At 42.7% G+C, this 13561-nt stretch overlaps 1 protein-coding gene across 3 annotated transcripts in view; it reads left to right on the top strand.

Annotated features, from left to right (window-relative positions):
• The window catches only part of NMT2 (N-myristoyltransferase 2), a 68709-nt gene that overhangs the window by 48037 nt on the left and 7111 nt on the right, over positions 1 to 13561 (top strand). For all 3 annotated transcript variants that reach the window (XM_046012149.1, XM_046012147.1, XM_046012148.1), the window contains one exon: positions 7955 to 8125. In XM_046012149.1, coding sequence (XP_045868105.1) covers positions 7955 to 8125 — 171 coding nt within the window. The remainder of the gene's footprint in view (positions 1 to 7954; positions 8126 to 13561) is intronic.

The raw sequence follows: 13561 nt of genomic DNA, 5'->3' as shown, positions 1-13561 counted from the left end.
AATAAAAAGGAACTAAGGAATAAGGCGTAGTGGAGAGACCAAGGAAAGGAAATAATGACTCACTAAATTATCGTCTTTTTAGAGGCACCTGGGGTGGCTCAGTTAGTTAAGCATCTGACTCTTGGTTTCGGCTCAGGTTGTGATCTCAGGGTGGTGGGATCAAGCCCTGAGTTTGCTCTGTCCTGATTGTGGAGTCTGCTTGAAAGATTCTCCCTCTGCCCCCCACCACACCCTCTCTTGAATAAATAAATAAAATTGTAAAATATACACACATATATAAAATATGTATTCTATAAATAATATAAATAAAATAAAATAAATAATAAAATAATATAAATAAAATATAAATAAAAAATAAAATTCTATAAATAATATAAATTAAATAATAAATAAATTTTTAAAAATAAATAATAACAATAAAATTGTATATAATAAAAATGTTTTGTAAGTAAACATTATATATAAAATATATATACATATATATTTTTTAAGATTTTATTTATTTATTAGAGAGATTGGGAGAGACAGCATGAGTGGAGGGGAGAGCAGAGAGAGTGCAAAGCAGACTCCCCACTGAGCAGGGAGCCTGACCTGGGACTCCATCCCAGGCCCTTGAGATTGTGACCGAAGTCAAAGGTAAATGCTTAACCAAATGAGCCACCCAGGTGCCCCCTCAAAAAAAAAATCTTCTTAAGCTAGCAAGTTCCCAACATGCTAAGTTATTCTTAATAGAGGAAAAGTTACATGTGCTTACCAGTGTTGCCTTTATTCGAGGCTTGGATGGTGTGTTGGTTATCTGTCGCTGTTATGAAAGATTACCACAGATTTAGCAGTTTAAAACACACATTTATTATCTCCTAGGTTCTGTGGGTCAGGAATCAAAGCCCAGCTTTCCTGGGGCCTCTGCCCCAGGGTCTCTCATGAAGTTGCCATCAAGGTATCCTCTGGGGCTGGGTCTCATCTGAACACTTGACTGGGGGTGGGTTCACCTCCATCTCACAGAGGTGTTAGCAGGCCTGAAGTTTTGCTGGCATTTGGACTGAGAGCTTTAATTTCTTGCTGGCTGTCGGCCTGAGGACTCTTGTCAGTTCTTCTCCAAGTCAGAGTCCCCATAGGGTAGCCCTTGTGACAAAATGGCGGCTTTCCTCATCAGACCCAGTGAGGAAGTGAGTCTACAGAGATAGTCAGCTAGCAAGGTAGAAGCTACAACCTTACATAATCAGTGCTTGCAAGTGACATCCAGTCACCGTTGCTCTATATGTCTCTGGTTAGAAGCAAGTCCTGGCTTTCACTCACACTCAGGAGGAGCACAAGGGTGTAAGCACCAGGAGGAGGCATCACCGGGGGGCCATCTTAGAATTTGTCTGCCACAGATGGGATCTTCCGTTTGAAGTTTTGATTTTGCCAGAGCTATTCTTTCTCTTAGGCTGGTTAGAAGGTAGTTTCGTGACTATTTTAACTTGATTTGAGGGATTCCCGAGGTGTGTCGCCATGTTCATCTTGACCACGGGGATGCTTTCCCTGCAGTGGCCGTTCTCTGTGTGGTGGACTCCACTTTTTGTCTTTCGGCCATTTGTGTGTTTACCGAGTTCATGTGAATAGCTACGTGAACTAATGTATTTTTTTCTAACGACAGACAGGAAACAACTGATTCTGACCTTAGGCAGAATTTCATGAGGAGAAAAAGGGAGGTGAGGAAACCAGATATGGGAGATATCAGGACCATCATTCTGGAGCTTTGTAACCTGGCAGAAGGCCTCTTCTTCCCCTTCAGTATTACTGTTGTGGCAGACAGTGGGGCTCAGACTAATGAACCCACTGCCTCTGAGGCCAAGGAGGGAGGGGAAACCTAGACCAGAAAAAAGGAAAATAAAAAATCCAGGCAACATGACAGAGGAGGGTCCACAGGACCTGGGGAGGGGGAGCCAGCCTCTCATGCTGGAGTGACAGAAGGGAAGGTAGGCGTGTGGAGATGTGGACATGGAAGACATTCAGAGCAGTCACACTAGCAACGTGACATTGAATACTGACTGGCCAGGATTATTCTGACACCAGGGGCAAAACTCAGAGTGACCCAAGGGGGACAGAGTCACATAGAGGCACAGGACACAGCTACAGTGATGAAACACGCCCCCTGCAGGCCTGTCTGTTCTTTGCCATCCAGGAGTGGAAATTTAAAAGCTTCAGTTGTGCCGACTTTTTTCACTAGGGGCTAACGCTGTTCTCCTGTGGTCTCCCTGGTTCATTTTCTTGAGCCTGAAGCCATCCAGCTTGTGTGGAAGGAAAGCTCCCACTTCCATGTAGACTGCCTAAAATGAGATGAAGGAGGAGTTTTAATACTTGTCATTGGTTTATTTGGGGTGATCAGACTTTGAGCTGCTGAGAGTCTTCTTGACTTTTGTTCCTCATCCTTTATGTTTTTACACAAAAATCAATCAACCAGGTAACAGCATTAACAAGTTGGTAATAAATCATGGATCTGGCATTGGGAGTACCCCCCACCCCGGCCCCAACTCAGTAAAGTGAAGTTTACAAAGTGCTCTCATGCGTGTGTATATATTCATGTTATTCTTACAACAGCCTTTCGAAGCTGATATGTCCTGTCTTCATTTTGCAGATGAAGAGATTGGGGCTTATGCAGTTTGACACTTAGGCACAGGCCTGTCACTAATAAGTGGGGGACTTGGGATGCATGCCCCAGACATCAGGTTTCACCTGTTAGATCCCTTTGCTCCTGCCATCACCTCTCGCACACCTCCGGGGGCAGCGTGGCCTGGTCCTACCAGGTGTCTTGCCATGCGGGGGTGAACACGAGAAAGCATGATTGTCAGGGTCCAAATAGCGTTCGTTGGCAGGTTTCAGTCTCCTTCGCTGCTTTTAAGTCCTGGGGAAGGAGAGAAAAATGAAGAGTAAAATAATGCAGAAGAGAGGGTGGAAAAGCTAAGAGTACAGATATTAGGAAATCGGGAGGCACCCACCGAGCCACCTGGGAGTACGCCCTTTGAGTTAGAAGGTGGACAGTGCAGGGGCGCCTGGCCGGCTCAATCGGTAGAGCTTGCAGCTCTTGATCTCAGGGCTGTGAGTTCAAGCCCCGTGATGGGTGTAGAGATTACTTAAAAATAAAATCGTTAAAAATAAAACAAAACTGGACACAGGGTCCCCGTTGTGTGATTTAAGAACATTTTTGTACCCTTCAGCGTAAGGAAGAAGAACCTTTACATACATACAGCTTTTGCTCTCTGGATCAGTCTCATCTTCTGATCCACAGTTACTCTTTCTGCTTACAGTGCCTGCTTTAGGTCTTGTTTGTGGACTTCTGAATATAAAGAGTTAACAACATTATGGCCACCGTTGTGCTAGACACTGGACGTCCGTAGTCTCAGCTATTATTCAGGACAGTCCTAGGAGGGCAAGGCATTCTCCCCATTTCATGGAAGAGACCCATGAAGTTGGTCTGCACAGAATCGTCATCTTCTAGTTAGGGGAGAACCACCCAGCACCCACGCCCCCAGCCTCTGCTATCTGCAATGCTAAGGTCTTCCCAAGAGTAATGCCTTTCCTTCCCTTGTGAGCATTGGTTTGTTTTTCATTTGCTGTTGAGCATTTTCTTTTTCTTTTCTTTTTTTGGGGGGGCGGATTTTATTTATTTATTTGAGAGAGAGAGTATGAACAGGGAGGGGAGGGCAAAGGCAGATGGAGAAGCAGAATCCAGGCTGAGCAGAGAGCCCTACATGGGGCTCTGTCCCAGGACCCTGGAATCATGATCGGAGCTGAAAGTTGACACTTAACTGACTGAGCCCCCCAGGTGCCCCACTTCTGAGCATTTTCTTCCTTCCTTCCTTTTAAAGATTTTATTTATTTATTTATGAGAGACACAGAGAGAGAGAGGCAGAGGGAAAAGCAGGCTCCCACGCTCCCACTCTCCCACTTAGCAGGGAGCCTGATATGGGACTCGATCCCAGAACCCTGGGATCATGACGTGAGCCGAAAGCAGATCCTTAACCGACTGAGCCACCCAGGGGGCCCACTTCTGAGCATTTTCAAACAAAGTTGGAATTTTTTTTTTTTTCGGTCAGTGCTCTTAAAGTTGAAGGAATTTAAGCAGGCAAACAGCCAGAGTCACATTAATCGCCTGGTGTCCTTCCATGTTGTGGCAAGAAGGACGTGCTGGTAAAGACATGCTAAGACATGTGGAGTTTTTCCTACAGTGAGTTGCAGTAGATGCTTTTTTTAGTGATTAGCGTCCTGCTGCTGCTTTTTAAATCAAATCCCCATAATCACTGCTTACATCTCTACTCTGGAATCTTGGCTCTGAGACAATTTACGCCACATAGTTTGACAGAGAACAACGCGGCTTCTGTTTTTTAATAGACCTCTGAGCCTCCCGTATGCACTGATAAGCAGATTTTACACATATTTCGATGTACAGAGAGTCCCAACAAGTCATGCCTGCTAGTTGGACCCTGGGAAAGTGAGTCTGCCCGAGATAATAGAGTTTGCATGTGATATATGAGGCTTTCCCAGTCACTGGAAATGTCTTTTTGTTTTTTGGGAATTCTCTGGAAACCACCTTTCTTTTTTGGGTTATGCCAAAACTTAGCATTTTTTTTTTTTAATTTAGGCTCAACATTCTCCCCACCTCTTTCTGAAGACCACAGCTGTAAATGAAGGGTTTTTTTTATATTTTCAAATGTATTTCGTGCTTCTGTAGATTTTTTTTTTTGGAGAGTGTGTGACTTCACGATATTAGAAAGAAGCACATTGAAGCCCTGAGAGACATAGCCATTGTGAGTCGGCAAAAGTAAATATTCTTCTCCTGTTTTCTGGGATCTTGGCTCTCCCCCACCGCCCGTAGCTGATGCAGTCTGATGTTCTCCTTTAAAAAAAAAAAAAGCTTCTGGGGCGCCTGGGTGGCTCAGTGGGTTAAAGCCTCTGCCTTTGGCTCAGGTCATGATCCCAGGGTCCTGGGATCGAGCCCCGCATCGGGGTCTCTGCTCAGAGGGAAGCCGGCTTCCTCCTCTCTCTCTGCCTGCCTCTCTGCCTAGTTGTGATTTCTCTCTGTCAAATAAATAAAATATTTAAAAAAAAAAAAGCTTCTGTAAAAAAGCACTTGAAGGGCTTATAAATTGCCCAGTGCATATACTTTCTCTCTCCCCGTTTGCCCAAACATACTGTTTCGTGGAGTTTTCTGTCTCCCACCTCGACTACCCATCATTCTGACCTTTGGAGACCTGACACAGCAGTTCTCAGAGTTGGTTCTGGGACCCCTGAGCAGTCCACGAGTTTAGCCCAATCCAGGGGGTGGGGATCTGTGACATCAACACTATTTTTATAATCACAGTGAGACAGAAAATGCATTTTTCACTTAATTACCCTACAGATGTACTGGGGCATCTACCAGAGGCATTACGGAATGTGTGCTCCTGCGTTTTTTTGTTTTAAAGTTTTCTCAGTTTTAATTTCTAGCATGATAGGTGCAGGTGGCTATAACCCACACACGCAGAACTCGCTGGGACTACTCTGTGTTGAAGAGGGTAAAGGGGGGGAGGGGGCGGTGGTGCCTGGGCGGCTCAGTTGGTTAAGCGACTGCCTTTGGCTCAGGTCATGATCCTGGAGTCCCAGGATTGAGTCCTGCATCAGGCTCCCTGCTTGGCAGGGAGTCTGCTTCTCCCTCTGACCCTCCCCCTTCTCATGCTCTCTGTCTCTCTCTCTCAAATAAATAAATAAAATCTTAAAAAAGTAAAGGAGTCTCGGACAAAAATATTCGGGAACTGCTGCTTTAAGGGTGTCTGCTGGGCCAAAAGATGTTGATTTTAGTGATTTTGTGGAATAAATACTCAGGAGAATATTGCTGAAGAGGAGTGTTTTGGTCTAGAAAGACGTCGGCGAGCTTGTTCTTCCTTTCTGAACATCTGCCTCACAGATGCGCTGTCCTATTGCTTTCACTAAAGACTCTAATTGCTTGATATCATTGTTCCTGAACCAGTAACAGAAGAAAAAGCAGTTTACTATTGAACAGGGCAACTTAAGACTTTACTGAGGTCATCCTTGTAGCAGAAAATCATCTTTGTAAATGACTTTTTAAATACATTATTTCTGTATATGTAGTTTGGTTTTTCCTATTAGCATTTAGAAATGTATGTTTGTTACATTTTCCAGTATTTGGAAATCACATAGGTTCCATCTTGCCATGAATCTCCAGTATAGAAGTGCTACCAAACACTAAAATTGTTCCCGGGGAAACGAAAAAAGAATTTTTGCCTGGCTCACACGTAAGTGCCAGGCCCAAGATTTGTCATCTTTGCGGAGCTGACAGTGACTTTTTTCCATGCATGCAGCCTTCACTGTACCTTACTGTGTAAATGTGGTTCGAAACATAGGAACTCATTCATTCATTCGTTCATTCATTCATTTGGCTGTTACTACCCTTCTTGCTTGAAGGGTTAGGCCTTGGATGGAAGCCAGGGCCTGGAGATTTCTCTTGCTTTGTGATCCACAGAAAGGCTAGAAGTATGAGTTCTGTATTAAATGTTAAGGGCTTACCTTCTCCCGATGTGGACTTAGTCAACGATATTTTGGCTGCATTATTACATCTTCAGAGATTACATGAGTCATAACAGAATGGTGCATTGTAAGGACATTTGGGTCTGTAAATACAAAGAACAGATCTCTCAGCACCCCTCCCAGTTCCCCGGTCAGTGATCAGTCAGCATTCTGGTCACAGACCCCAAGAGACCTCAGCACAGCCACTAAGGTGGATGAGAGCCAGCACACAGGATGAAACCTGTATACCACCTTGGGCTTCTGCTATGCCATGCGTCTGGGGATATGCGGGAGCTGTCGTGATCTATTTTTAAAGGCTGTATTTAATTTTAAAGTATTTAACAATAACTTAGAAAAGGTAGAGTAGAAGTATTTATATACAGGTTACTTATCACTTAAAATGTATCCACTGTTTCTAGGGAAAAAAAACCAAGCTAACTGGAAAGATGAAACGGGATTGCTGAGTTTTTAGTATTTTTTTAAAAAAGATTTTATTTATGTATCTGAGAGAGAGAGAGAGATCGATCCTTGCTGAGCCAGGAGCCTGACGTGGGGCTCAGTCCCAGGACTCAGGGATCATGACCTGAGCTAAAAGCAGACGCTTCACGGACTGAGCTGCCCAGGGACCCCGAGGTTTTAGTATTTTCTCACTTCTCAGCTCAAGTGTCCTGGTGTTTGGGCAGTTCCTAGGGAGCTAAGTGATGTCTGGAGCTTCTGAGGACACAGTAGAACAAATCCACATGGGGGCCTGGCCTAACCATGAGGTTAATTCTGTTCCTAATAGAACACTATAGAAATTGTGATGCTCCAGAATGATGAATTTAAATGCCTGTTCTAATCACCTTTTAAAATCAAAAGATAACCTAGAAAGTCAGGGCGGGTGCTTGGCTGCTTGGCTGTTAAAATGGTTGCCCTTCCCCTTCTGACCAGTATGATTTACTTTTATTTCATTTTTGTTGCTCACGGGAACAAAATAGCTTACAGCCTCTTTACAGTCCATTGATTAAAATAAGTTTCTGAGCTGTCTTCACCTATATTCTCTGCCTGACAGACAGGACAGTTTTAAGACACATCCTTCCAGAACACATGCACCCATGGGGTGGCTGTTAACATGCTAGGCTTTGGCCCATGGATTGGGGTCCCCCTGGCTTTGATGGGACAGCACTGACCCCAGACCCGGCCCATGGATAGAAGGTACAACATGTTATCTAATGCGTCTCCTGACCCGGTGCTTCTGTGTGTAGACAGATCACCAGGGAATCTGGGCAAACTGCAGATTCGGGCTTGGCAGGTCTGAGGGGGAGCCAGGATTGGGCAATTCTGACAAGCTCCCAGGTGGTGCTGACGCAAGTGGCCTTCCATTCTCCTTATAGTTCAGCTGCCGGCTTTGTTTTGTTTTCACTGCAACAAGGCTACCAAGACTTCAGGCCTGAGACCGATGGAACCGAGAGATATCCGGGCTGTGCGAGACTTGACCAACACTTACCTGAAGCAGTTTCATCTCGCCCCGGTGATGGATGAAGAGGAAGTGGCTCACTGGTTCCTCCCGCAGGAGCACATTATTGACACGTTTGTAGTGGAGGTAAACATAAGGTGATAAGACAGTACAGACAAGTGTGGAAACACCACATAGCCGAGTCTGTTTTCAGGAAGGACCAAAGAGTACCCCTCTCTCTCCTCTTTTTCCATGACACCCTGCTTCCAAACCAGATTTCTGTTCCTCCTGATAGAACCAGAATTTCTTCTTACAGTTTCTGTTCCTGGATAAGAGCACATTTTTGCTAGTGATTAATGGGAAATCAGGATATGTTTCTCTTGGTACCTGTTTGAGTAATTGCTTTATTCAATTTGAAAAAGTTGATTTGAATGGCCTTATCTGAGGTAGATACTTTCCAAAGTTTAATACCTTTGGGTTTTGCAAAACTGGTTTGAACTGAACTGTTTTCGGTTGAGATGATTTAACTCAGCCACTTAACCCTTGTTCAAGGGAAGGAAGGAAAAGTAATAGTCTAGATTTTCTGATTCTTGATTGGATGAATTTAACCTAGTGCTCTTTAACCCTTTTCCCAGAAGAAAAAAAAAAGCTTGACCTTACTTATTCAAATGAAGTTTTGCACAGAGGCTCTTTCAGTTGAAGTGGGATTGGGTTCAGAAGTTGAGATTTAAGCTGGTATGTACCTGGAGGAGAAGAGTGTGGAGTCCACGTAGAGGTCCTGACAGCAGTCCATTCACCATTCAGGTGTGAGCACTGACCAGAAGTGTCTTTTCAACGCTGTCAGGCATTGGTCCAGATGTAGGATGGCAGCCAAGATAGGACAGAAATGGTAGAAACGGTGAATTCAAAGGACGTTTCTGGAGAACAGCTGAGCAGTCTTTGTTTTTAAGCTCTCATTTCTAGAACAATGCTAGAGTGCACACCTTTAAGCACAATCTTTTTTTTTTTTAATTTAAATTCAGTTAATTAACGTATAGTGTATTACTAGTTTCAGAGATAGAGGTCATTGATTCATCGGTTGCACATAATACCCAGTGCTCATTACATCCCGTGCGCTCCTTAATGCCCAGTTAGTTACCCCATCGCCCTACCCCACCCCCCTCAGTTTGTTTCCTGTGATTAAGAGTCTCTTATGGTTTGTCTCCCTCTCTGGTTTTGTCCCGTTTCGTTTTTTCCTCTCTCCCCACTGTGGTCCTGTTTTGTTTCTTAAATTCCGCATTTGAATAAGATCATAGGATAATTGTCTTTTTCTGATTCACTTACTTCGCTTAGCGTAATACGCTCTAGTTTCATCCATGTTGTTGCAAATGGCAAGAGTTCGTGTTTTCTTGGCGGCTGCGTAGTATTCCATCGTGTGTGTATGTGTCACATCTTTTTTATCCGTTCATCTGCTGATGGACATCTGGGCTCTTACCATAGTTTGGCTATTGTGGACATCGCTGTTAATAAACACTGAGGTGCACGTGCCCTTTCAGATCATTACATCTGTATCTTTGGGGTAAATACCCAGTAGTGCAATTCCTGGGTCATAAGGTAGCTCTATTTTCAACTTTTTGAGGAACCTCCATACTGTTTTCCAGAGTGGCTGCACCAGCTTATGTTCCCACCAACAGTGTAAGAGGGTTCCCCTTTCTCTTTGCACCCTCACCAACATCTGTCATTTCCTGACTTGTTAATGGTAGGGAATCTGACTGTTGGGTGGTACTATCTCATTATAATTCTGATTTGTATTTCCTGGTACTGAGTGATGTGGAGCACTTTCCTGTGTCTGATGGCCATTTGGATGTCTTTAGAGAAATGTCTGTTCATGTCTTCTGCCCATTTCCTGACTGGATTATTTATTCTTTGGGTGTTGAGTTGGAGAAGTTCTTTATAGAATTTGGATGCTAGCCCTTTATCTGATAAGACATTTACCCATATCCTCTCCCATTCTGTCAGGAGATTTTTCGACTGTTTCCTTTGTCGTGCAAAAGTTTAGGCATAAAGCTTTATGCCCTTGTGGTTAGTTTCTCCAGGACAGCAGTTGACAAAGTTTTTGATTTCAGGACTTTTTCAGTCTCTGAAGAATTATTGAGAACCCCAAAGAGCTTTTATTTTTGTGGATTATATATATAGATAATTACTACATTGAAACCAAACAAAAATTTTTAATATTATTATTTTATAAATGAGATAGAGAAAGCCAGTTACTGTACGATCTCACAAACCAAAAAAAAAATCCAAAACTCACAGATGCAGAATACAGATCGGTGGTTGCCAGAGGTGAGGGGTGGGTGAAATGGTTGAAAAGGGTCAAAAGGTACAAGTTTCCAGTTATAAAATAAGTAAGTCATGGGCGTGTAATGTACAGCATGGTGACTACAGTTAACACTGTGTCGCATATTTGAAAGTTGCTGAAAGAGCAGACCTTAAAAGTTCTTATCATGAGAAAATAAATTGTTAACTACATGTGGTGATTTTAACTAAATGGATTTTAATTAAACTTACTGTGGTGATCATTTTGTGACATATACAAATATTGAATCATTATCTTGTACAGTTGAAGGCGATATAATGTTAAATGTCAGTTATTTCTCAGTTTTAAAAGAGAATAAATAGTTGAAAATATATATATTATTTAATAACAATAAGAAACATGTTACCTAAATAACGTATTTTTTATGAAGAATAACTGTTTTCCAAAGCAGTGGAATTAAGAATGATGTTTTATATTTTTGCAAATCTCTTTAATGTCTGATTTACTAGAAGACAGGTGGGCTCACGTATCTACTTTTGCATTCTATCTACTGTGATAAAATATCTTGGCTGAGGTATGTGGAAAAAAAAATCCTTCACATGAAGTATTGAAGATATGGAAAAGAATGAATATTTTAGTAGCCTATTCATATCGTTTTGAAAATTCTATACCTGAAAAAGCATATTAATGAACTTTCCATACTCTGATTAAAATCCTTTGGTCTGTCTTCTCCTTTGATCATTCCTTTACCAGTGTATGAATTTGTAACATCATATACTGATCATTGGAAAATACCAGTTCACCGAGTTATAAAGATCTTCCAAATTTTAAGTTTGTTATATAATATCAGCAAGTCCCATTCATTGATATCCCCACCATTGTCGCCAGAAAAGCATGTAATATAGTTTATGTTAGAGGATATAGGTTTTTCCAGACTTAAAGTTGCACCCTGAATGCCCAGGTTTTATCACTGCAATAAATCCCACCCATATTCTCCTTGATGTGACAGGATCGCATCATTGATTCTTGAAGATGGGCCAAATCCCCAAGTCGTAATGACCACAATTTGCTAGTCCCCCTTTAAAGTGGTGTTCCATGAAAAAAGTGGTAATTCAGCTCACAGCTCCCTGGCCTCTGGGCTTCTCTTTGAGACAATAAACTCCTGGAAAATGAGAGCTTTTCCTAGACAAATAAAAGGACTGCCCTTTAGTCGGCCACAGAAGTGCTGTGTGTGTGCTCCCTCCTGGGCCACCACCCAGGCTGGGAAAAGGAGGAGTTGTTAAGGGTGGACAGTTAATACAGTTAATAGTTCTTATTCAAGGACAAGCTTAAGTGAAAACTTTTTTTTGTTTTTAAACTTGAGGGTGTGGTGGTGACGAGTAACAAGCCCCCCAGCATGGTTTGGTGCCGCTCTGTGTTCCGTGCTGAGGCCCGGATGGCGGTGCCGCCATCGCTCCTGCCTTCTTGGTGCCCATGTCCACACAGTGAACAAGGCAGATGATTTCGTGGTGCTGTTAGGAAAATCGTTTTGATTCCTCAGACTCCTGGAAGGGTCTCGGATACCCTCCAGGGGTTCACAGACCGCGTTTTGATTTTTGAGAACTGCGGCCGTTGGGTACATACTCAAGAGGTTCAGCTCCATGGTCCTACCGCTCACCCACGTATCTCTTAGCAGTACAGGAGAGGTCCCGTTTCCGCAGATCCTCACCCACATTTGGTTATCACCAGACTTTAAATGTAGGCCAGCCTGATGTAGGTATCAACTGATAGCTTGTTTTTCATTCATCTGTTCTTATTACTAGTGAATTTGAACATCTCATAAATCTGTTAGCCATTTGCATGCCGGTCACATACTTTGCCTCTTTTTCTTTTTAAGTGTAATCTTCTTGGTTTCTAAAGGTTTTTCCATATGTGGAATACTAATATTTGTATTGGGCTCTACTTCTGGGTTCTCTCTTCCGTTCCATTGATCTCTGGTGTCCCCCACCAGCACCACACTGTCTTTATTACGATAGTTCTTGATAGGTAGAATGATTCCTTCCCCTTCATTGTTTCTGTCAAGATTGTTTTAATCTGTTTCTTTCACCTTTCCATATAAATTTTAGAATAAGCTTATTTTTGTCTATGAAGTACCTTGCTGGGATTCTGATAAGAATGACATTAAATCTATACCTTAATTTGGGGAGAGTTCATGAGTCTTCCAGTCCATGAACACACTATGTCTCTTATTTATCTAGATCTTTGGAATTTTATCAGCATTTAATAACTTTCAGCATCCAGATCTTACAGATGTTTTCTTTCTTTTTTTTTTTTTTTTTTTAAGATTTTATTTGACAGAGAGAGAAATCACAAGTGGGCAGAGCAGTAGGCAGAGAGAGAGGGGGAAGTAGGCTTCCCCCTGAGCAGAGAGCCCGATGCGGGGCTCGATCCCAGGACCCTGAGATCATGACCTAAGCTGAAGGCAGAGGCCCAACCCACTGAGCCACCCAGGCACCCCTTACAAATGTTTTCTTAAGTGTATACCTTACGTACTTGATTTTCCTTAGAGGAATTATAAATAGTATTATGTCTTTAATTTTGGTTTCTGCATGTTCACCGTCAGTGCATAGAAGTGCAGTTGCTTTTTCTGTGTTGATCTTGTATCCTGCATCCTTGTTGAAATCACTCGTTAGGTCCAGGAGTTTATGTGTAGATTTCTTGGGATTTCTACATAGGCAGTCATGTCATCTGCAAATAGGGACAGTTTTATTTCTTTCCTTCCCATCAGCATGCCTTTTATTTCTTCTTCTTGCCTTATTGCAGGAGCTAGATCTTCCCATACTTCGTTGAATAAGAGTGGTAAAGGTCGACAGCCTTGTTATTGATATTAGTGGAAAAGCATTCAGTCTTCTACCATGAGGTATGATATTAGCTGGAAGATTTTTATAGATGCTTCTTATCAATTTGACATAATTCCCCTATTATTTTTTTTTTAAGATTTTTATTTATTTATTTGACAGAGAGATCACAAGTAGGCAGAGAGGCAGGCAGAGAGAGAGAGGTGGGGAAATAGGCTCCTCACTGAGCAGAGAGCCCGGTGCAGGGCTCTATCCCAGGACCCTGAGATCCATGAAATCATGACCTGAGCTGAAGGCAGAGGCTCAGCCCACTGAGCCACCCAGGCGCCCCAATTTCCCCTATTCCTAACTTGGTGAGTTCTTATCATGAATGGGTGTTGGATTTTGTTCATTGCTTTTTCTGCTTCAGTTGATAACGATCATGTGATTTTTCTTCTTTGGTCTGTTGAT

Source organism: Meles meles, chromosome 7 (assembly GCF_922984935.1).
Source record: "Meles meles chromosome 7, mMelMel3.1 paternal haplotype, whole genome shotgun sequence".
Classification (NCBI taxonomy): Eukaryota; Metazoa; Chordata; class Mammalia; order Carnivora; family Mustelidae; genus Meles; species Meles meles.
Note: the sequence above shows the minus strand (reverse complement) of the source record. Positions and strands in the feature narration are given on the sequence as shown.